Source organism: Giraffa tippelskirchi, chromosome 11, assembly GCF_054371585.1.
Source record: "Giraffa tippelskirchi isolate mGirTip1 chromosome 11, T2T-mGirTip1v1.2.pri, whole genome shotgun sequence".
Classification (NCBI taxonomy): domain Eukaryota; kingdom Metazoa; phylum Chordata; class Mammalia; order Artiodactyla; family Giraffidae; genus Giraffa; species Giraffa tippelskirchi.
Genome location: NC_137285.1, coordinates 34,021,665 through 34,047,789, shown reverse-complemented (window position 1 = coordinate 34,047,789; position 26,125 = coordinate 34,021,665). Strand labels below are relative to the sequence as shown.

The window sequence follows — 26,125 nt, the reverse complement described above, 5'->3', positions numbered from 1 at the left end:
AAATCATAGCCCATGATCACTCAAATTACCCGAGTGATATATAACTCTAATTTAAGAGGTGACTGTGGGGACTTCCCTGGTTGTCCAGTGGTTAAGACCCTGTACTTCCATTGCAGGGAGTGCCAGTTAGCTCTCTGGTAGAGAAATTGAATAAGCATAGAAACTGAATAAGCATAGAAATTGAATAAGCTGGAGATAAGAGGGGGGAGCGGATTTCCAGCTCAAATCCTCTTGACATTTGATATTTCTGCTCTGCCCTTCTCTCCCTGGTCTCTCTCACTCCCCAGAATCTTTCTCCTAAACCCTCCTCATTTCTCTCAAGATTTCTTGTCCCCAGCCCTAGTTTCCATCTGGTCTCAGGCAAAGTAATTTCATCCTTACAACATCTCCATATCAGCATCATCTTTAAGAATCTGGAAAGTCATTTGACTGACTGCTTGACACATGTGCTTGGTGAACCAAAAAATCTCCCAGCGACCAAAAAGATGAGGTGGGGAGAGGAATTAGAAATATTTTTTGTGTATAGTAATAGTAAAACACCCAGCATGATAGTACATTGCTTAGAGTTATAAAATATTTGTCATTAAAATTACTAAGTAATCATAATAGTAAAAAAAAAAAAAAGAAATTGAATAAGCTTGTTCAACTCATAATCACTGACCATATTTAATACTTCATTTCACATCTATATTATGAAAATATTGATAAGGCGAGCTAATATTTTTCTATCACTTGTTGTTTGTATTATATTGTTTTAATTCTGTAGGCCTTGACACATCTAGAAGAGCTGTTTCTATAGTTCTCTTTTAGTTAATGCAGCTTATATAAGTATAAAAAACTAGAAAGGAAAAAGAAACACATTCACTCCGAGCTTTTCTTATTTAACATAGCTATCAGTCATTTGAAAAAGTGTGATTGTAGGATAATAAGCTCCTGTTTACATAGTCTGAGATATTTTGCTCATACCCTTTCCTAATCAGTTGCATAGAAAGTGCTTACAATGTTCAGGCTTGATTGAGCTTATTTTAAAAGGCTATAATTTTCAAACCCATGCACCTATTTATTGCACACTTGATGAGGGGTGAATTTATAGTTAAGAATGAACATTTTATGCAGGTAATACTGAACTCATGGATCTTGGAATACTCCTTCTTCCTAAGAGTGGATGCATATAGGCAATGAAAACAGAAAACGAACTAAGGGTTTTTCAAAGACCAGACACAGATGATTTTTTCCTAAACTCTGTCAACTCTTCAGGGATAGCAGAATGTAGACATTTTACAAGACCTGCAGTTTGTTGCTTAAAATGGCAGGGTAATTTCAGAAAATGAAAAATGTTCAGTACCTGTGTGGATTTTATGCCTCTAGGTTCTCTAGAATTCTACTGCTTCATATTGGTAATCTCACTGTATTATCTTCGTAAAATATATTTATAGTGCTAGCTTGTTGCCTCTTAAAGAATGGCACATTTTAAATCTTGTGATGAACAAATCTAAAAGGATTTGATGGTTTTGTTTGACTAAGCTCTTCCTCTCTTCAATTCATAGCAGATATATTTCTATTATCTCTAAGGCTATAAAATTTGGGATAATGTGCTTTATTATTTATTTAAATTTAATAATTGCCTAAAATATTCATCTAAAATAGATTTTTAGCTTGCATTAAATTAATATTTGAGTCATATGTAATAGGGATTTTGTTGTTTTGATTTCTCATTTTATTTTGTTCTCCACATGGGGTTGAGATATGCCTGCTCTTATTAATACTTCCATGATACAGCTCAATGACAATTTTGAAAGTTTTCACAATTATACAGCATTGTGTTAACACTCTTCTCATGGGAAGAATGTAAATAATGTCTTCTTGATAATTTTCAATTATTATGTGATTTTTTATTACTATACTTTAAGAATTTCCATAAGCTGCTTATATAGTAAACACCTCAACTGTACTATCAAATTTTTTTTCACATATTATTTTTGTGAAGAATATCAAAACTTGCAGAGTTAATTTGTAAAAAAAAAAAAATTAAATGAATTAAATTCCAAGTATGTTCCCTGGAAGAAATTTTAAAACTTAAAATACAATACACTACAATATTCAAAGCATTCTACTTCATGTAAGATGTGGATTTTCAGCAAACAAATGAATTAATTAAATATAAAAATAATGTGTCAAGCAGTGAGGTACCCAAGTTAAATTTAACCTGGAGGTAACCCACTGCCATGACGTGACCAGTTTTTCGGATATCAAGTTATTTTTTGCAAGGAGAAAAAGATGCTATTTACACACTGTTGCAGAAGTATGCATATTAAATAACTAAACACATCGTTACATCAGGACAAAGAAAATATGAGTAATTTTTGTTATCTTACTCTAGATACCTTTCTTCCACATATTTCATAATATTAGGATAATCGTATGAAGGAATTCAATTAGAATCTTCAGTAAAACTTGAAAAGAGCTCTATGTATTAGGAAATTTTATGTCTAGACATATTCTTATACATGTGTCTAGAAATATTCCAGACATATTATTAGAAATAATTAGCTAAGTATCAGCAGACTCCAGTTCATTATACTGATTCTTATTCCTCATATATGAGGGATGACTTTGGACTACATGAATTTTAAGATGTCTTTTAAGTGTAGAATTCTAATTTTTATAGCATTTTATAAAATCAATGTTTCATTCATCTTGGCATTAAGTTAAATTTAGCATATTAATTACTTGTTCTTGTGGTTTTGGAAGATTACTACAAATAGATGGATATATTTTTTAAAATGTGTAAAAATCTCCTTAGATCATCCTTTGAATTATTTCCAGGGTTATAGGCCTAATAAATTAATGACTTCCAAATGTTACTATTTACTCCACCCAAATATTTCTGTTTATGAATTGAATTTTAATATGTCAGCTTTTGACTATTATTAATAAAAGGTTGACATTTTGTACTTTTCTCCAGATTTTTACAGTGAAGGTCCAGATATATCCCAACAGTATATATTTTAGCATTTGTATCTACGTTTGTATTTTAAAGAGCTTGTAACTGAAAACAACATTATCCACTTTTATCATGAAAAAGTTAATGAAAATGCTATTAATTTAAGTAAATTCAGAAAATAATTGTATGCTTATTAAATGACTAGCAAATGGTATTTCCTTGAGGTCCACTATTTTTTGAATTCCAATGAAGAAGAACTAAAGAGCCTCTTGATGAAGGTGAAAGAGGAGAGTGAAAAAGTTGGCTTAAAGCTCAACGTTCAGAAAACTAAGATCATGGCATCTGGTCCCATCACTTCATGGGAAATAGATGAGGAAACAGTGGAAACAGTGTCAGACTTTATTTTTTTGGGCTCCATAATCACTGCTGATGGTGACTGCAGCCATGAAATTAAAAGACACTTACTTTGCCAACAAAAGTCCATCTAGTCAGAGCTATGGTTTTTCCAGTGGTCATGTATGGATGTGAGAGTTGGACGGTGAAGAAAGCTGAGCGCCTGAAGAATTGATGCTTTTGAACTGTGGTGTTGGAGAAGACTCTTGAGAGTCCCTTGGACTGCAAGGAGATCCAATCAATCCATCCTAAAAGAGATCAATCCTGGGTGTTCATTGGAAAGTCTGATGTTGAAGCTGAAACTCCAATACTTTGGCCACCTCATGCGAAGGGTTGACTCATTGGAAAAGACCCTAATGCTGGGTAGGATTGGGGGCAGGAGGAGAAGGGGACGACAGAGGATGAGATGGTTGGATGGCATCACTGACTCGATGGACATGGGTTTGGGTAGAATCCGCGAGTTGGTGATGGACAGAGAGGCCTGGCGTGCTGCAATTCATGGGGTCGCAAAGAGTTGGACACGACTGAGCGACTGAACTGAACTGAGCAGCACGAATTTGCTTGTTTTTGATCTACTCAATAAATAGCTGCTATTTGGTCCATCTTTGCAAGTCCAATTGATGTGTGAGCACACCTCTGCTGATTCATTCCCAAAACAAAAGCAAAACTTGTTTCCTTACTTATTCTTTGAGGCTCTTCCTAAGCATAAAACAACAGCAACAGTAATAATAGATAAAACATAAAAGGGAAAATCAAAGAGGCATGACTTTGTAGGGAGGCAGGAAGAGTTGATGGTAAGAGAAAGGACATACAGAGAAGCAGGTAAAGCTGCCTGGAAAATTAAGTTATTTGAGATTAATGAGATAGAGAAATTTCCATACAAATTCATGAGAGTTGCCAGAATCAAACTGAATCCAGTGACTGAAAGAGTATTGATTTGAGATGGAGATAAAAGGCTGGTCATGGCTGCTACTTAAAGTATTGTGTAGAGAATGATGATTACTTAAAATAAAGAAATTATTGTGATCTGGTAAAGTTAACTACAAGCTTGATGAATGAGTCTGCAATGTTTTCAAAAGAGTAACATGGCAGGAGTCCAAAACTGCCAATTTAAGACCTGGAAGGTAAGATGAAACACAGACAAACCAAACCCACCCTGCCTTAAGCACCCATGCACACACACAGCTACTGACACTACAAATACATAAGCAAATACATACTTGATGATGATATGTTCCCAAAGAAATTAAAGAAAAATTCTGGAAAAAATTTAAATTAATATGTATAGGATCATCAAATCAGTAAAAGAAGGTATAGTGTCCAAAAATAAGACAGTATGAAATGAGGTAGAATAAATTACATAAAAATAATTTGATATTTTAAAAATACTAAGCAATGAAATTTTGACAAAATACCTATAGACATTTAAATAAAAGTTAAATGGGTAAACAACAAGATCCTATTGTACAGCACAGGTAATTGCATTCAATGTCTTGAATATATTGAATAAATCATAATGAAAAAGAATATGAAAAATTATATATATATATATATATTTATGTGTGTGTGTGTGTGTGTATGTGGGTGCTTGCACTCTTTGCCAGTGTTCAACTCTTTGTGACCCCATCAGCTGTAGCCCACCAGGCTCCTCTGTCCATGGAATTTTCCAGACAAGAGTACTGGAGTGGGCTGTCATTTTCTACTCTAGGAGATCTTCCTGACGCAGGGGTCAAAACCCACATCTTTTGCATCTCCTGCATTGATAGATTCTTTACCAACTGTGGCACTTGGGAAGCCATATGTGTGTGTGTGTGTGTGTGTGTGTGTGTGTGTGTGTGTGTGTGTGTGTGTGTGTATAACTGAATCACCAGAAAATAGAATAACACTGTATGTCAACTATACTTTGAAAAAAAGTTCAGAGGACAGATTACACATTAGATTATAGATAAAAATAAAGAAATGATGAATTGTAAAATATTACAGAGAAAGAAAGTTCTAGAAGACAAAAGATTAACAAGGAGAGTATTAAAAGCTACTAAGGAAGGACACATTACCTACAAAGGCATGACAAATAGATTAACAGATGCCTTCTCATCAAAGTAGCACATGCCATAGACATTTGAAAGTGTTGTAGAGGAAACTATAATCTATAATTAATAGCTTTTTAAAAATGTGATTTAAGAGTAAAAACAAGGCAAAGACATTTTAAGACACAAAATGAATAGAATTTGCTTCTTATTGACTCATACTGAAAAACTATAGAAAGGTTTACTTCAACATAAAAGTAAACCATTAGAAATGTATGGTGTGCAGGAAAAAATGACAAAACAAAAATTAAATATAATTTTTTATTTTAAATATAATTGTCTTTCAAAGGCAGAACTAATATTCTCATTAATTTCTTGTAAGATCTTATGTTTTCAAAAAGTTAAAAGCTCAAACTTTTTTTCTTGTTCAGAAAAAAGGATTAGACAGTAAAAAGCATCTTCAGTTTCTAATTGAGACAGAAAACGTATGGAAAATGCATCTGTCCAACAGTATGTGTGAAAAGAAAGAAAACAATCAAAAGTACACAACGGCCAAAGATCAACAATACACACATGACAAAACTTGTTGTAGAAGTATGTTGAAATATATCTTCAGTCTTAATAAATGGTCTTAATAAATGTAAAAAAAGGTTATATTCCCCTATAAAGGACAGATTTTCATAATGGTTTAAAATTTTCATAAGCTGCTTATATAGTAAACACTTAAACTAAATTGCACGGAAGGATTAAAAGTGAATGCAAATTACACATGAACCAAAACAAACTCCAATAAAGAAATTTATGTGCTCAATCTAAAATAGATATGCCAAAGGAAAAGACCAAAGCTTTTCCTTACAGAATGTCAAGAATTATTATCAAGCTCTAGTAATTGAAATATGTGATATCTGTCTAGGTAGAGATAAGTTAATGGAATAAAATAGAGAATTTAAAAACATAACCACAGATACAGAGAATCTCAACATTTAGCCAAGATAGAATTAGAAATCCAGTAGGTACTTCCCAGGTTGACCAGTGGTTAGGACTCAGACCTTTGGCAGTAGGGGGCCGAGGAGTTTGGTCCCAGGTCAGGGAACTAAGATCCTGCATATCACATGGTGCAACCAAAAGGAAAAAAAGAAAAGAGAATCCAATACATTTTCTTAAAAACTGTAGTTAAATAAAATAAAAGTGGACTAAAAATAAAATGCAAGTAAAATATAATAAAATATTTTAAGCATTCTACAGCCCAAATTAACAGATCAAATAAAAAATTAAAAAAACTAAAATGAAAATATTTTTTGTGAAGGGGAGGTGTTTTTTAAAACCTACAGCTTTAACACAAACTATTAATTCAATGAATCAAATAAAAATTACATACATTATAATTTAAAAAGTGAAAATAGAATGTAATTAAAAATGTATTTTCAAAAAAGTTCAGAAGCCGAATTTGAGGGCAGATTGGGTCCCCTGTGTCAGCATCCTTGCATGCTTCATGCTTTATAGGTAGCTCTGCCCTCTAAAGCCTTCTCTGGTGGCTCAGCAACAAAGAATCTGTCTTCAATGCAGGAAATGCAGGACATGAGTTCAATCCTTGGGTCAGGAATATTCCTCGGAGAAGGAAATGGCAACCCACTCCAGTATTCTTTCCAGGAAAATCCCATGGGCAGAGGAGCCTGGTGGGCTATAGCCCATAGGATCACAGAGTCGGACACAACTAAGCCCGCACTGCCCTCTAAGGTTGGCCTCCCCTAATTTTGTGTTTGCTGTGCTGCGCTTAGCCGCTCAGTCCTGTCTGACTCTTCGAGATCCCATTCATGGACTGTAGCCCGCCAGGCTCCTCCGTCCATGGGATTCTCCAGGCAAGAATACTGGAGTGGGTTGCCATGCCCTCCTCCAGGGGATCTTCCCAACCCAGGGATCTAACCCAGGTCTCCCACATTGCAGGCAGATTCTTAACCGTCTGACACCAGGGGCCCGAGAGTACTGGAGTGGGTAGCCTATCCCTTCCCCAGGGGATCTTCCCCACCCAGGAATCAAATGAGAGTCTCCTGCATTGCAGGCAGATTCTTTACCAGCTGAGCTACCAGGGAGGCCCAATTTGGTATTTACTGTAGGACAGTCAGTGGGTTGAGTTGAGCTTGTAGCTTGCTTTTTCAAGAAAAGAAATGAAATGAAAGCAGCATTCAAGTGAGCTTGAGGGGAGTTTGGAGAGAGATCCTGGCTTTCGCTCTGTATTTTCTTGGCTCTCTGGGTTTTCAAGTATCCACTTTGCCATAGATTCCCTTCCTTAAAAACTTGAGAGGCCTTTCTCTCAGCTGCCAGCTGCAAGGAATCATTATGGTCATTTCTGGTTCTAATTCCATGAGAATAGAGGAAGAGAGATACATTTTACTAGATCTGGAGCCCAACCAGTTTTGTTGCAAGTTTTATATCTGTTAGTCAGAGAAGAAGAGAAATTGGAGTCCCTTAAAAAAAAAAAAGAGAGAGATTGGTTGTCAGGGTAACTGCAGATTTTGCAGAATTACAAGGGTCCTGAAGCAGGCCATCTGTCGGTTGGACGATGCTACTAACTTTTTGTTAGCTGACTTCAGACTAAGGCAGTATCTTGATGGAGTTGCAAGTTAGCTCCAATTCCATGTAGTTCAATTTCATATATATATAGTATTTGCTTCTAAATCTAATTAGAATGACTCGTTCCCGAAGACCACAGATGTGAGAGTCTCAGAAAACATGCTGGTACCTTTGTCTTGCCTTCATTTTCCTCTAGGAACGAGCATTTGCGTTTTAATTGTGTATGCTTGTAAATCGCTATGAATATGTTGACTGGACTCACATATCTGTTCTACTGAAATTAGCATATTTTGTGTTGATTGTTATCAAAAATGTAAAAGCACATAGTGTACTTGTGCCTGGACTAAATATCCAAAGAGTACTTTTTATTTTAAATTATAACTGACTTTCTTTTTCATCATTTTTCAGTTTTCTTTCTTTCCCACTCTGATAGAATATGGTTTTAAAAAATTCAAACTACTTGAAGACATAGAAAACAGACTTGTGGTTGCCAAGGGACAGGGGTTAGTGGAAGGATGGATTGGAACTTCGAGATTAGCGGTTGTAAACTATTAAGTATACGATGAATAAGCAGCAAGATCCTACTGTATAGCATAAGGAATCATTGTCAGTGTTCTGTGATAAACCATAATGAAAGAAATATTAAAATTTAATGCATACATATGTAAAACATCCAAGCTTTTATCGATAGTTTATTTTTGAATTTTGAAAAATACAGATATAAAATAAAATGCAAGCTCTCTTGTGTAACTTGCTGAAAACCAGCTTACCAGCTTGACTTTTTTTGCTGCAATTTTGCTAATAACTTTTGTTTTGATAACTGGTCACCATTGGCCACATAACTAGCTACTACAGTTCCTGTTAACTCCTGTTAGGAGTTCCTTGGAAAGTTTCCACTCCCCTTGTCTGCTTTGATTCAGATCACTAGGAATGTGCTCATCCTCAACTGACTAAATTGAAGTGGGTCTATATGTGAGGTTTACTCTGTTTTTCATATCTCCCATGAAAACATAGATGTTTTGACTTGAGTAATTGTGAAAATCCTCCTCCTGGATATAGAAGTAATTCAAGTCTTTCCTTTTGGGGAGGCATGAGGTCATCCTGGTAAATATCTCAGGTCCCAGTGACTTTTACTACTGACTCTGGGCTCCATCCTTGGACTCTCCCCACAGTTTCCTGAGTATGAACTAGAATACCTGTGAGATTCAGTTGACCTGAATGAATGACTTTTCCCCATAGTATTTCAGCTTTAAATACAGAGGAAATTAAGTTGTTCCCTATGAAGCACTTCATTGCTAAACTGTGACAGGTTTTTTTTTTTTTTTTTCTTATACACTAAGTGTAGACCCAGATATAAAGAACATAGGCTTCTAGAAAGCTTGGTATGAAATAGTTGGAATTTAAAAAGTCTGACATTGACAAAATTGCAATGATTTTTTTAATAGCAAATAAAATCTGTAACATAGTACCTTTGGGATTTTAGGCACAGTCAATCCTAAGCTGTATTCTTCCTTAATTTACATTTTAAGTGCTCATCAAAGTAGAAGGCAATGAATTCAGAAGACAGAGCCTATAATGATGTTCTCTTCTCTTGAACCAGGACATATTTTCAAGGTCAAGTAATATATTATTATTTTTAAAAATTAAAAACATTTTTTCTTATTATATTAGTCAAACTTATTTCAGCTGAGATACAAATAAAGAGAATAGGTCATTCACACCAAACATATATGCAATTGCTAATCTTTAGGTAACATATTGCAAAGTTCAAGGTTTTATCCATTGTGTTTAGGAGAAAAAAAGAGAAAAACCAAGATCATTGTGTTTGATTTGTTTTAATTTGCTTGATCCCATCCAGTTGGTACTTAGTTTGAAAAGAATAAAAGTATATTTTTTGATAACTTTCAGTGTATATGTCCATGACATATAGATGCGGTTTATTTAAAGTAATGGACAGGTTCACGTTGCTATATTTGAAATAGATAACCCACATGGGCTTATTGTATAGCACAGGGAAATCTGGTAATGTTATGTGGCAGTCTGGATGGGAGGGGAGCAGGAGGATGGATATATGTATACGTATGACTGAATTCCTTTGCTCTCCACCGGAAATTATCACAGCATTTGTAATCAGCTATACTCCAATATAAAAAAAAGTTTAATGGAAAATAAAAAGTCAAAGGAAAAATAAACTTTATTATTTTGATTATTTTTTTCATTTTGGAACTTCACATAAAGCTGGCCTATCAGCTTTAAGAGATCAGGTGAATGAAGAAAAAGAGATGGGGAAAGAGACTACAAAATCAAGGTTAGAAAGGTGAAATGAAATCATGTGAATATCGTGTGATGAAAGTGGAAGGGTCAATAAAGAGCTCACTTCTGGAGGCAGTTTCTGTGGACTAGTGGGGAAACACCTTTGGTTGAGAACTGTAAAGAAGTGTTAAGAAAATAGTTTGTAAACACAGCCAAAAGTAGAGTCCAGCTCTTTTGACTTTTTAGCTCAGTTTAGTCACTCAGTCATGCCTGACTCTTTGCAACCTCATGTACTACAGCACACCAGGCTTCCCTGTCTATCACCAACTCCTGGAGCTTACTCAAACTCATGTCCATTGAGTCGGTGATGCCATCCAACCATCTCATCCTCTGTCATCCCCTTCTCCTCCTGCCTCAATCTTTCCCAACATCGGGGGCTTTTCCAATGAGTCAGTTCTTCACATCAGGTGGCCAAAGTATTGGAGTTTCAGCTTTAGCATCAGTCCTTCCAGTGAATATTCAGGACTGATTTCCTTTAGGATGGACTGGTTGGATCTCTTTGCTATCCAAGGGACTCTTAAGAGTCGTCTCCAACACCACGGTTCAAAAGCATCAATTCTTTGATGCTCAGCTTTTTGACTTTTAGCCTCCCGTTATTTCCACTACATAGCATGCTACTGTTCAGCATTGAAAGGACATTTATAAGGTTTGTAGAAATAAATATCTTCCGTTTATTACCCACGAGAAGAAAAAAAATGCCTGTTTGATGTCAGACTTCTTGGAAAATACTAAATCTTAGAAATTTAGCATGTGTAATAAATTACATACAAAATAGAGGTATTTTTATGCAGTTAATTTTTTGCATACATAAAACATCATTTGCAATGATATTGCATTGGCTTCTTATTTTGAACTTGTCACACAAAAGGCAGATGGGATAGAGTAGAGAAAAGCTAAGAGCAACAGATGGGTCACATTGCCTTAGCTGTATTAGGACGAGACTGTGACCTGTCATGTTTTGCCACGTAATGGACCATAGCTCTCAGCAAGTTGAACTGATGGTCTATGATATGCACATACTAACATATATAGTCCAGAATATTATGAGCATTGTGAAGAATAATCTGACACCACACAATTTAATAACTAAACACAAAGAAGTGAAAGGAGATTTTTTTAAAGTATTGTCTACTGAAGTCATTAAAAGAATAGACATAGTGAGTAAATTTAGCTTCAGGCTACACGTGATACATCTTTTGACTATTGAATCATAAATGTATTATCAAGTCCTAGGACTTCTTTTGGGGGATTGAAAATGTGTCACTGAAGGTTGTATTGTTTATTTCAGCCTAAATTTGAGGTGCTGGTGCAGACAATTGAAAGTCCAGCCTATTGTAAGATTATACAATTTGAGACATTTCCTGGGTTAAGTCAGCTAGACTCAAAGTTCATCCAATTAAAATAAAAAAAAATAAAAATATATGTATCCTGTACTATACATACCATCTATATATAATGGAAACATCTACATGGTTGTATAACTACAGATATATGTTATATATATTTATAGTTTGCACACACACACACATATATGCACATATATATGTGTGTGTGTGTGTGTATGCGTGTGTGCTAAATCGCTTGTGTCCAACTCTGTGCGACCCCGAGGACTGCAGCACACTAGGCTCCTCTATCCATGGGATTCTCCAGGCAAGAATACTGGAGTGGGTTGCTGTGCCCTCCTTCAGGGGATCGCCAGGGGATCTTCCCGACCCGGGGATTGAACCTGTGTCTCTTATATCTAACCTGCATTGGCAAGCAGGTTCTTTACCATTAGCGCTACCTGGGAAGCCTATATCTGAGGCCACCTGGTGAGCGCGGCAATGAATGATGCCTACTTCAGTTGGCATATTAGCCGCTTTTAAAAGTTGGGGTATAAGCGGGACGTTAGTCATGGGAGAGCCTTTAGCAGTTAGGAGCCCTCATTCCTTTCCAAAGGCAGCATGTGAGTTTATGATGTGGAAAGCATATTTAGAGTCAGTGTATATATTTGCTCTCTTGTTAGCTGTGAGGGTAAGGGCTCTAGTTAGTGCAATAAGTTCTGCCTTTTGGGAAGAGGTTCCTGATTAGTAAATATATATAAGCCTATATATATATATATATATATATATATGTGTGTGTGTGTGTGTGTATGAATATGCTGTGTAATTTCAGTTTATATGAGGACAATTGTAAACATCTCTATATATACTTTAACTGTAACTACATATAACCATCTTCCCAATGAAGATCATTGCATAAAACAAATGTACAACCAAAAAGTTTTCCTAAAATTCTGCTTAAGCAACAGGATTCTGTAGAGACGGCGATTCATGTCCTATTAGTTGACTTTTAGAAGGTCTAGCCAATAGCAAATACCAGAATGCTGGGGCTCACAGAGATGCAATTTCTAAACAAATTTTCATTTGTGTCCTTCCTTCTATAATGAGTAGATTCTAATCAGGTGCACTGTGGTATAAAAGAACATACCCATGTACTCGGAATCAGCTGTATTCCAAGTCCACTTCTACTTTCCTCATAGGTAAACCTTATTCTCACTGGGTCTCTGTTCCTCACAAATAAAGAGTTTACACTAGGTTTCTAATACTTTTCAGTTCTGTTATCTGTTATATGTTGTACTTGAATATTTTATTTAAAACATTGTTTAGTGCACCAGGATAGTTAATATAGCTGCAGTATAAATAGTTGTGTAAAGCAAAGATGGTTTTGAAAAACAATATTTATGACCTAGCATGCTTTTCATAATGTGGGACTTTCATTTGCTTAAAGTTGAGTAATAGACAGTTTTTAATTCAATGGAATTTAGTGTGAATACTTTCTCCTAGTGCAAGCTTAAATTATTATACACTTTACACTATGGTTTTAAAATGGCAAAGAATATATTTTATCTATATTTAGCTTCTTTCAGCCGCAAACTAAGAAAGCTTTTGAAAGGTATAATTGATTAGAATCTGGACAATTTTCTTCATCTGAATTAATGGCTCAAATGTCATTACAATACAAATTCTACCTTCTTTGAAAGAGTGAAATTAATTTAATGATCATAATTCTCACTATTTAACGTGTAATTCTATTCTTATCCCAGATGTTTAGAAAAATGTATTATTGCACTTGTTAGAATCTTTCAGAATAAAGCATTGCATTTAAAATTTTTAGACACTTTCACAATATGATTAAGGATTAAGAATGCAGAAAGTTCCAGGTTTGCTAGTGTTTCCATATAGGTTTGAACCATGCTTACCCGTGCAATCTGGACACAGAAGTCACATACCTACTACTCGCAAATTGTAGCTGCATTTGCTTAATTCTTCATTTATGTTGATCCAAAGCAAATGGAAGTGGAAGATCTCTCTTACACAATCTCTCTCCACAATTTTTCATATGCAGTATGAATAGTCATTTTTTTTCTCTATGGTTACTTCTTGTAGAGGTTATCTTGTTATATCTGCAATATTATGTCTGTCTTTGTTTTAATTGGAGTACAGCTGCATTACAATGTTGTGCTATTTTCTGTTGTACAGCAAAATGAATCAGCCACATATATGTATATACCCCCTCTTTGTCACCACAGAGCACTGTGTAGAGTTCCTTGTAATCTGCAGTAGGTTCTCATTGGTTACCTGTTTTATACATAGTGGTGTGTATATGTCAATCCTGATCTCCCAATTCATCCCACTCCCTTCCCCCTTGGTATCCATACTTTTGCTCTCTACCTCTGTGTCTCTATTTCATCTTTGCAGTTAGGTTCTTCTATACCATTTTTGTAGATTCCACATATATGCGTTAATGATTTATATAGTAGAACTGTTGGTCAAATTTGATGCTGCTACTGCTGCTAAGTCGCTTCAGTCGTGCCCGACTCTGCGCGATCCCACAGACGGCAGCCCACCATGCTCCGCCGTCCCTGGGATTCTCCAGGAAAGAACACTGGAGTGGGTTGCCATTTCCTTCTCCAATGCATGAAAGTGAAAAGTGAAAGCGAAGTCGCTCAGTTGCGTCTGACAAATTTGATGAGTGATTCTTAAACACTATCTTGAGAAATTTCTTTTTATTTATATATTCATTCAATCTAAGCAATGATAACTATCAGAATATATTTTTGGATAGCTATAAATATATAATAGGTGCCATCCCAGTGTGTCTATCTGGATATACACGATCTGATTTTCCTTTGCTGCTCTCCTCTGTGTTTATTCAATTCTTAGCTATTTTCTTTGTGTTCAAATGATGCTTATTAGAATCAGTATTTGAACACTGTACATCAATTGGGATCATTGCTCTGATAGAAGAATTCATGGCTGGACAGGGAGAGTCCACTGTACATATAAAAATGAATTCTTTGGATAATGTTTCCTCCTAAGAGAGATGTCAAATTGAAACTCAACCTCAGAGTTCACAGTCGCAGGTATCATGGTAAAGTGGATCAAGAAATGAAAACAGTTGCTGAAATAGACAAGCCTGAGAGGTATATACATGAGGTGTAAGAGAATCTGGCTGATGTTCCCAATTCCAGTTGAGCCACAAAATGAAAAGATTGTCTGTTATTAAGAAGTGAGGCTTTTTCAGAGGAACTTCCCATTGAAAGTTAAATTCAAAGGTTTTAATATAGGGTAAATAGAAAAGTTTTTTATGCTAAATGCAACTTAATCTAGTTTGATTTCATAATTTATTTTAGTAACTATTGTTGACCACATGAAGAATATTAAGACTCATTTATGTATATCTACTATTTCAAATTAATTATTAGTAGATATTATTTAATTGATTAATTAAGATAACTTGTTGAGTTTGTGATGTGTGCCGTGTACTGCTCTGATTCATGTAAATGATTATTGAAACCCTGTACTTACGTAGCTGGCAATCTGGTTGTATACAGAGAACACACAAGCAAACCAGTGAAACTACAGGCTGTCAGATAATAAGGGCTGTGAGTTCTAGTCATTCCATTTCAATGGAAATTGCTATCTATCATTTTTCTAAAATTGCCATTTCACTCTTTTCAATTTTTCCAACTCATCACAGCACTTAACCCTCTATTTCAACTAAATCTGCCTGAAGGCTTAGTCTTTGAATTTTTTGTCCTCTCTAACCTCTTCTCATCTCATACCTAAGGCAGAAGATGTACAAATGTTCACAATCCAAAACAGGTATCTCTAGCCTCTACCTCTTTGCTGAGCTCCAGATTCAATATCCCAATATCTATTTAATATCTCTAATAAGACTGCAAAAGGTAACTCAAGAAAAGAAATCATAATTTTTTTTTTTCTCTCAAACCTATTCTTCCCTGTATCCTCTCCTGATTAATAAATCAACTCAGTAGGAATAATTTGGTACAGGTGCTAGATTTTATATGCTCATAAATTTCTTCTTACATATGGGGTACAAGTGAGACAACTGGCTTTGCTCAGGTTTTCCAGGACCACAAGGTAGTCTAGAAGTTGTTTTCTCCATCTCATTGAATTATAAAATGTCAAAATGCACAGACGCTAGTGTCCAGGTGGTGTTCACCTCCCTGACACTGAATAAAGAGAGGTCTGGGGAAGTTAAGAAACGTGCTAAATTGTGATGCAATCAGTTCAGTGTACTTCCTTCTGTATCTGTACAAGGATGTTTATTGTTACTGTACAGTCGCTCAGTTGTGTCTGACCCTTTGTGACCCCAAGGACTGCAGCACACCAGGCTTCCCTTTCCTTCACTATTGCCCACAGTGTGCTCAAACTCATGTCCGTTGAGTCAGTGATGCCTTCCAACCATCTCATCCTCTGTCATCTCCTCCTGCCATCAATTTTTCCCAGGATCGAGGTCTTTTCCAATTAGCTGGCTCTTCTCATCAAGTGGCCAAAGTATTGGAGCCTCAGCTTAAGCATCAGTCCTTCCAATGAGTATTCAGGACTGATTTCCTTTAGGATTGACTGGTTTGATCTCCTTGCAGTCCAAGGGACTCTCAAGAGTCTTCTCCAGCGTCACAACTTGAACATATGAGTTCTTCTGCTGTCAGCCTTCTTTACAGTGCAATTCTCACATTCATACACAACTACTGGAAAAATCATATGTTTGACTAGCTGGACTTTTATCAGCAAAGTAACATCTTTGCCTTTTTAATGTGCTGTCTAGGTTTGTCATAGCTTTACTTGCAAGGAGAAACCGTCTTTTAATTTCATGGCTGCAGTCACCAACTGCAGTGATTTTGGAGCCCAGAAATATAAAATCTGCCATTGTTTCCTTTTTTCCACCATCTATGTGCTATGAAGTGATGGGACTGGATACCATGATCTTAATTTTTTTTTTTTATTTCTATTTTTTAAAACCAAAAACATTTTGTGTTGGGGTACAGCCACTTAACAATGTTGTGATAGTTTCAGGTGAATAGCAAAGGACTCAGCCATACATATGCATGTATCCATTCTCTAACAAACCCCCTCCCATACAGGTTGGTACATAACATTGAACAGAGTTCCATGTGTTATACTATAAGTTTTTGTTGGTTATCCATTTTATACATAGCAGTGTGTACATGACCATCCCAGTCGTTAACTATCTCTTCCCCCCTCTGGCAACGATGAGTTCTTTTTCTCAATATGTGTCTCTCTTTTTGTTTTGTAAATAAATTCATTTGTATCCTTTCTTTTTAGATTCCACATATAGGGGATGGCCATGATCTTAGTTTTTTGAATGTTGAGTTTTAAGCCAGCTTTTTCACTCTCCTCTTTTACCCTCATCAAGAGGCTCTTTAGTTCCTCTTTGCTTTCTACCATTAGAATGATACCATCTTCATATCTGAGGTTGTTGATATTTCTCCCAAAATTTTGATTCCAGTTTGTGATTCATTCAGTAAGCATTTTGCATGATGAACTCTGAATATAAGTTAAATAAACAGGGTGACAATATACAGCCTTGTTGTATTCCTTTCCCAGTTAAGAACAAATCTGTTGTTCCAAGTCCGGCTCTAACTGTTGCTTCTTGACCTGCATATAAGTTTGTCAGGAGGTAGGTAAGGTAGACTGGTATTTCCATTTCTCTAGGAATTTTCAACAGTTTGTTGTTATCCACGCAGTCAAAGGCTTTAGTGTAGTCAATGAAGCAGAAGTAGATTTTTGTTCTGGAATTCCCTTGCTTTCTCTATGATCAAATCAATTTAGTTCAGTTCAATTCAGTCACTCAGTTGTGTATGATTCTTTGTGACCCAATGGACTGCATCACCAACTTCTGGAGCTTACACAAACTCATGTCCATTGAGTTGGTGATGCCATGTAACCATCGCATCCTCTGTTGTCCCCTTCTCCTCCTGCCTTCAATCTTTCCCAGCATCAGGGTCTTTTCCAAAGAGTCAGTTCTTCAAATCAGGTGGCCAAAGTATTGGAGTTTCAGCTTCATCAACAGTCCTTCCGATGAATATTCAGGACTGATTTCCTTTAGGATAGACTGGTTGGATTGCCTTGCAGTCCAAGGGACTCTCAAGAGTCTTCTCCAACTCCACAGTTCAAAAGCATCAATTCTTCAGGGCTCAGCTTTCTTTATAGTCCAACTCTCATATCCATACATGGCTATTGGAAAAACCATAGCTTTGACTAGATGGACTTTTGTTGGAAAAATGATGTCTCTGCTTTTTGACATGCTGTCTAGGTTGGCCATAGCTTTTCTTCCAATGAGCAAGTGTCTTTTAATTTCTTTGCTGCAGTCACCATCTGCAGTGATTTTGGAGCCCCCCAAAATAAAGTTTCTCACTTTTTCCATAATTTCCCCATCTATTTGCCATGAAGTGATGGGACCATATGCCATGATCTTAGTTTTCTGAATGTTGAGTTTTAAGCCAACTCTTTCACTTTCATCAAGAGGCTCTTTAATTCTTCTTCACTTTATGCCATAAGGGTGGTGTCATCTGCATATCTTAGATTATTGATATTTCTCCCAGCAATCTTGATTCCAATGGCTGTCAGCAATTTTATCTCAGATTCCTCAGCATTTTGTAAATCCAGCTTGTAAATCCAGAGCTGAGGGAAACAGAGACTCTTGAAAGGCACAAACAAAATCTTATACACAGCAGGATCCAAGGAAAGGGAGCAGTGAGCCCACAAGAGACTGAGCCAGTCTTACCTCTGAGTGTTTGAAGATCTCTTGTGGATAGGTGGGTCAACAGTGACATGCTACAGGAGCAGGAGCACTGACAGCAGCAGTCTTGGGAGGTGCATGTTGGCATATATCTTTTTGTAGTTCTCCTTTAGCCCTACCATAGAGCCTGTAGACTCCAGAACTGGGCTGTCTCAGGCCAAAAAACTAAAAGGGAGGGAGCATAACCCTACCCATTAACAGAAATGGTGGATTAAATATTTATTGAACATGTCCCTGTGCACCAGAGAAATACCCAGTTTTCCCTATAGCCAGTCCCTCCCATCAGAAAGCTTTCATAAGCCTCTTATTTTCATCCATCAGAGGGCAGACAGAAGAAACAAGAATTACAGTCCCACAGCCTCCAGAATGAAAACCACAATCACAGTGCGCTAACCAAAATGATCACATGGATCACAACCTTGTGTAACTCTGATTCTATGAGCCCTGCCGTGTAGGGCCACCCAAGGCAGACAGGTCATGCTGGAGAGTTTCTGACAACAAAACGTGGTTCACTTGAGAAGGGAATGGCAAACCACTTCAGTCTTCTTGCCTTGAGAACCCCATGATATGATCTTCCGGGGTCATATCTTATGTAAAGGCAAAAAGATATGATCCTGGAAGAATATCCTCCCCACCCACCCCAGGTGGGTACATGTCCAATATGATACTGGGGAAGAGCAGAGAAATACCTCCAGAAAGAATGAAGAGGCTGGACCAAAGCATAAATAATGCTCAGTTGCGGATGTGACTGGAGAAGGCAATGGCACCCCGCTCCAGTACTCTTGCCTGGAAAATCCCACGGACGGAGGAGCCTGGCGGGCTGCAGTCCATGGGGTCGCGAAGAGTCGGACACGACTGAGCGGCTTCACTTTCACTTTTCACTTTCACGCGTTGGAGAAGGAAATGGCACCCCACTCCAGTACTCTTGCCTGGAAAATCCCAGGGACGGCGGAGCCTGGTGGGCTGCCTGCCGTCTATGGGGTCGCACAGAGTCGGACACGACTGAAGCGACTTAGCAGCAGCAGCAGCAGTGGATGTGACTAGTTGTGAAAGTAAAGTCCGATGCTGTAAATAACAAGGATGATCGCCTTTCTTAAACCAATAACCACAGTAAAAAGTCATGTAAGGCATACACTTAAAGATTGCAGCAGAGAGCAGTCAAATTTACGTGTGACTGGCAGGGATGTTTTCATAAAGGAGGTGACTGGAGCTATCTCTTGAAAAACCTATTGTAGCTTTCTAAGATGGAATGAGATGCAGTGAGGGTACTCCAGGTAAAACTCTTAGGATACTTGACTGCTCTAAAACATTTGCTAATGGTGGGGATTTGCTTCACCCTGACAATATTCTCATTCATAGGCATGCTAGCAAAGTTGTCTTCTCTATCTCAAATGCTGCATTTTGTTCCTAAGGTAATACTTTATCACTTTTATATTGTCTTCCAAATGGTTAGACATTAGATTACAACATGTAAACAAATCAGAATCCCTCAATTTAAATCTACTGAATAATGTAAATCCTACTCTTCAAATCCTGCTACCATAACCAGCATGGCCTGTTATGCCATGTGGTGAAAAAGAAATAGTTTTATTCAGAGAAAAATATTAATTTTTGAAGAAGAGAAAGAAACCTCTGTCCATCCCCCTTGTCTTTTTCAAGTAGAACTTTGTTAGCTATGATATTATGCAGATACCTTTCAGGTACACACGCATTTTTCTCTAACTTAATAGATTGTTTTCTGATGCTTCCATGTAAATGTTGAGGTTACAAGGAAAAGTCACAAGATCATTATCACACCATCTGCTCCAGCTGGTTTGTTTTCAACACATACTTTTCAGTGCTCTTACTGAGCTGTCAACAAACTGCCAATTAATTATAAAAACCTAACAGATTGTCAGAGGTTAGGATACTGAGAAAGTGAGATCATGAGCCAGTATATCATGGGATCAATTATTCCTGATTTATGATTTCAAGAGTACCTTCTGTAGACAAGTGAACTTTTAAAAAATATAATAATGACATCTTTGGATCCTGTAGACGAAGAGAGGTAAGAAGCTGATAATTATTTTCTGAGCATCCAATGAGAAGAGCCATCTTTATGTTTAGGTTGCCATTTGATAACTGTACAATTGAATTCAAGTATTTTTTTTTTAGTGATATTTTAATGGAGGAGACTATCATGTGGTGCCATTCACAGAAGATAAACACAGAAACTCGTTTTTGTCCTTTGTTTAAGATTTAGCTATTGAGCTCAAATACCTATCTGGAATAGAAATCAGAGTTATTCCCCCCAAAAGTTATCTGAATTTTAATATCAGTTCTGTTTTACTCTATCTGTGCATGAGTGCTCAGTTGCTCAGTCATGTCTGACTCTTTGCAACCCCATGGCAAGAGTACTGGAGTGGGTTGCCATTTCATCCTCCAGGGGACCTTCCTGACCCAGGGATCGAACCCACATCTCCTGTATCTCCTGCATTTGCAAGAGGATTCTTTACCACTGAGCCACCTGGGAAACCTATTCTATCTGTAATACCAAGAAAATCGCTATAGTTGTATGATAGCTTTTGCTGAGATAAAGCATTTTTATTTTTGTATAACATTATTTTTAAGAAATTTTAGACTTGAAAATCATAAGACTTGCAATGGAAAAAATAATCATGGTTAAGAGTATCAAGGAAGTAGATTTAAATAGTATAAATAGGTTGTATATACTATACTGAAGCTTTACATGCTGACATTTTTCTTAAGTTTTAGTGAAATTTCTTAAAGTAGATATTTCTATCTTGTTGCCTTTTTTTTTGGCTGAAAATATACTTAGCAGATTGTTGATCTAATTATCAATGTGTATAAGTTTACTCACTCAAGATTGATGAGATTTTTATTCACCCATTAAAATTAATTAATTGTTCATTTGTTTTATATTTTAGAGTAGATGAATTCTTTTCCGTGTGTGTGTGTGTACAAAAAGTAGAGAAAGAGAGGAAGTGAAAAGAAAAAGTTTAGAAGAAAAAGCTCACAGAAAGACAAACCCTTAAGTGAACACTTTTAGGAAATGTATGACCTCACCTTCACACAGCATCATACTGGTACAGGATTGTTGCCATGCCCCTTCCCTACCTCTCTTGGTTCACAACAGAAGGAACATAGTATTCAGAGCTCGGGAAAAATACTCCTTCACTCTTTTCCCAAACTGTTTGCTTTATTCTCAGTCTCTGTCTTGAATTTAAAATATTCTGTCCAGTTGTCTTATAAACAAATATTTACCTCTGGGAGAAGGATTAGACTATACATCAAAATGACAGCAAAATGATGGATTGCAAATGAAAATATTTAGTTTCCCAGGTTAGCTTTCAGATGTTTCATAGAAGTAGTGGAAATAGGAATTGCATTCAGAATTGTCACAGTGCAGGAAAACATGCTCTTTCTTGTTTCCCTCACATGCAAGATGAATATTTATGCATTCATTCATTGCATGTCCAGCACGTATCAGACAACTTGGAAGGCCCAGATGATGTAATACTGGAGAAAAAGCAAAACACGACAAATTCCAGTAGTCATGATGTTTAAAGGAGACAGATACATACTCTAGTGAGGAAAAACAACGTTTTGAAGTAATCAAATTAATTATGTATAATTACAAAGAGACTCTCTGAAACAAAGAAAACTGATCTGTGAACAGAGTAAACGAGAAATGTAACTCAGTCTTGGCATTATGAGGAAAGATTCCAAGGGATATTTTTGACATGAGATGATCTTTGGGTGATAAATGAGAAAAATGCATGTCATTTGGAGGAAATAGTGTACAAAAATCCTTATAGCAGGACAACTGTGCAAAATTAGTCTGGCTGAAGGACAGTTATTTAGAGAAGAGGAAGACATGCAGAGCCTAGATGCTGTGGAAACTTGTAAGAACCAGTGATTTAGTTTTTATCTTAAGAATAAATGAATAGTGTGTATCCAAAAGTTACTAGCAAATGCACTAACATCATGATGTTTGGTTTGACCATGATTGCTCGGGTTGTTGTGTGGGGAACAGATTGAAAGTGCATTAGTGTGAAAGGTAAGGAAGGACAGGGTTGGGGCATTTGAAGGGGAAAGTGGTTGTGTCAGGGTTGTTACAATAGATTTGGAAATAAACTGATGTTTGATAGGTATACATGAAGCTAGAACTAATAGAACTTAGGGATGAGTTTAATATGAAGAATAAGGGAGAGAAAATATCAAAAATGTCTCTTTTGTTTCTGACTTGAGTAAAAGGATGAATGAAAAAGTCTCTAAAAGCATGACTTTATGTAAGTGTATGTATACTGTGAGGAGTTACTTTTGAAACATGTAAGCAGAAGCTGTTAAGAAGGTTAATCATAAAAACCTGAAGATTGAATGAGAAGCATTGAATATTAATACAACCATAGACTACTTGAATGTTTGGCTGAGTGATAGGATACATGGCTAATGGGATTAAATAATATTTAATGGCAAGATAAAGGTGTAGGATGAATTTGTAAAAGGTCTAAGAAGGTGTTTTTACAAATTCTACAGAAATAGAAGAGACGGATATTGTAGACATCAAGTAAGGTGACCATTTCTTGCAAAAAAAAAAGAAATGGTACTTTGATAGAGTGATGAGAACAGAATCATGATTCGTCAGAAAATGGATGGATTGAGATACACAGTTCTTTCTAAAAATTCAGAAAGTAGAGGAGAGAAATTGTCTTAAAAATTGGTGATTTGAGCATGTTGAAAGATGGAAGAAAATCATTGAGAAACAGAGCTTGAATACATTTAATAACAGAGTTAATAAATTGACTAAGTTTCTCAAGAACTCAGATGACCAGATTGGATTAGACAGGAGGAGAAAAATCTCCTCTTATGGTCACAATAAGGACCAAGATGTTTTCTCAAAGTGGTAAAGAGGAATATAGTTGAGTTCAATACATAGATTTCTTTGTTTGGAAGAGGGTTTAGGGAATTTATATGGTTATAAATTTATGCAGTTTTACAATTTCTCTGGTATATTCAAAAACACAAGAGTTGTGGAAAGAATCATATGACTTTTAGTTTAAAGCATTTAAAAAAACAGCTTTCTAGGTAATGTCCTTTTAGGTGCTAGTGAAAAAATATACTCATAAGTCAATATAACCCAATGGCATAATTTCTGTTGTACCTCAGTTTATTAAGAATTCATCATAGTACAGTTCAGTTCAGTCGTTCAGTGGTGTCTGACCCTTTGTGACCCCATGAACCACAGGACGCCAGGCCTCCCTGTCCATCACCAACTCCCAGAGTCCACCCAAACCCATGTCCATTGGTCGGTGATGCCATCCAACCATCTCATCTTCTGTCATCCCCTTCTCCTCCTGCCCTCAATCTTTCCCAGCCTCAGGGTCTTTTCAAATGAGTCAGAGCTCTTTGCATCAGGTGGCCAAAGTATTGGAGTTTCAGCTTCAACATCAGTCCTTCCAATGAACACCCAGGACTGATCTCCTTTAGGATGGATTGGTTGGATCTCCTTGCAGTCCAAGGTACTCTCAAGAGTCTTCTCCAACACCACAGTTCAAAATCATCCATTCTTCGGTGCTCAGCTTTCTTTATGGTCCAGCTCTCACATCCATACATGACCACTGGAAAAACCATAGCCTTGACTGGACGGACCTTTGTTGACAAAATGATGTCTCTGTTTTTTAATATGCTATCTAGGTTGGTCATAACTTTCCTTCCAAGGAGTAAGTGTCTTTTAACTTCATGGCTGCAATCACTGTCTGCAGTGATTTTGGAGCCCAGAAAAATAAAGTCAGCCACTGTTTCCCCATATATCTGCCCTGAACTGATGGGACTGGATGCCATGATGTTAGTTTTCTGAATGTTGAGCTTTAAGCCAACTTTTTCACTCTCCTCTTTCACTTTCATCAAGAGGCTCTTTAGTTCTTCACTTTCTGCCATAAGGGTGGTGTCATCTGCATATCTGAGGTTATTGATATTTCTCCTGGCAATCTTGATTCCATCTGTGCTTCCTCCAGCCCAGTGTTTCTCATGATGTACTCTGCATATAAGTTAAATAAGCAGGGTGACAATATACAGCCTTGACATACTCCTTTTCCTATTTGGAACCAGTCTGTTGTTCCATGTCCAGTTCTAACTGTTGCTTCCTGACCTGCATACAGGTTTCTTAAGAGGCAGGTCGGGGATCCCCAGTCCTTGGACCATAGGCTGGCACCAGTACAGAGCTTCTTGGGAACTGGGCCACACAGCAGGAGGTAAGCAGTTGGTGAGCAAACAAAGCTTCATCTGCTGCTCTCCATTGCTTGTATTATTGCCTGAACCACCCCACCCCACCCCCATGGAAATTCTGTTCCAGGAAACTGGTCCCTGGTGCCAAAAAGGTTGGGGATTGCTGCCACAGAAGACTATCTCATCAACATTTCACTGATATTTACCAGTATATTATAATAGCTATGGTTTTATTAAGCATTTTTCATCAGACATACTCAAAGAGGACTTGGAGTTTTATACATGTGTTGATAAATGTATCCTGTATGGATGATGAGAAAATTAATCATGGTTTAATGTTTTCTCTCCTTTGAAAAAAATTTCTTTCAGCTTGTGTTTATTTTACCTTAATTTTTTTTATTGGCCCCTAAATTTCTGCTAATTCAATGTTATAGAAAGCTGTATGTGTGAAAAAAACAGTATTTCTTATATCAAAAAGATTATAGTCTTTATTCAAAGATGCTTACCTATTATGGATTCAGTTGGCAACTGCTGCTGAGTTTTGATTAATTCTATGGAGAATTCTATTTGTTATTGAATATTTTTGATATATTTCTTCAATTTAGAATGTGTTTTCTGATTATTTGCAATGTTAATTTTCACAGGTGAAAGCAATAAGGATGTTTAAGTGCTGGTCAGCTGTTTTGATTCTTGGATTCATCTTTCTGGAGTCTGAAGGAAGGCCAACCAAAGAAGCAGGATATGGCCTTAAATCCTACCAACCTTTAATAAGATTGCGACACAAGGTACCTTACCATTCTGGACTTGCTCATAATGAACTAAACTGTTGGTTTTCTGGGTTACTACTCACTTAGGAGCACTAATATGTGCAGAATATACTTTCAGAGTATAATTTATATTTATATAAAAAAGCCTTTTAGAAACACAATTTGGGGGTTTACTTTTGACAAAGTATACAGATGGACTATTTAAAAAAAAGTATCATTAAAATTTCACATGAAGAAATAGGATAGGACTTATAAAGGTAAGTATGCCAAGACCTAATCACCCAGATAATTTCTATCATTTCCATATTAATTTTAAGTTGATAACTTCAAACTAAACCAAAAGTGTTATGTTCTTGAATTTGCCATTAAGATAAACAAAAAAGGATGTCTGTACCATCTAGAGACATAGAGTTTGGCAAAGTTTTTGTTTTTTTAAAAATCATTAGACATTTTAATTTCACAAAAATCATAATAATTTCAGGTTGTCTGATAGGAAATACTTCATTTATTGATGTTAAATATTTTCAATAATTAAATAAGTTGACATTAGGATTTTTATAAATTCCATAGGTTATATACTTATAATAAACTAGTGCTTTTAATAATATCATGATACTGCAAGTAAAATACTTAAACATTTTATTCAATCAAATAAAAATTTATAATACATTTTGGTTTTCCTAAAGAGTGGAAGAAAAATAAAAATGATGAAATTGAAAAGAACATATACATTTTAAGATTTCTTATGCTACTTGTCTTTTAAAAATCACTTG

At 36.4% G+C, this 26,125-nt stretch overlaps 1 protein-coding gene across 5 annotated transcripts in view; it reads left to right on the top strand.

The window, feature by feature from the left end:
- The window catches only part of FSTL5 (follistatin like 5), a 780,511-nt gene that overhangs the window by 16,295 nt on the left and 738,091 nt on the right, over positions 1–26,125 (top strand). For all 5 annotated transcript variants that reach the window (XM_081538294.1, XM_081538299.1, XM_081538297.1 and 2 more), the window contains exon 2: positions 25,230–25,370. In XM_081538294.1, the coding sequence (XP_081394420.1) occupies positions 25,245–25,370 (126 nt within the window). In that variant the 5' untranslated portion in view covers positions 25,230–25,244. The remainder of the gene's footprint in view (positions 1–25,229; positions 25,371–26,125) is intronic.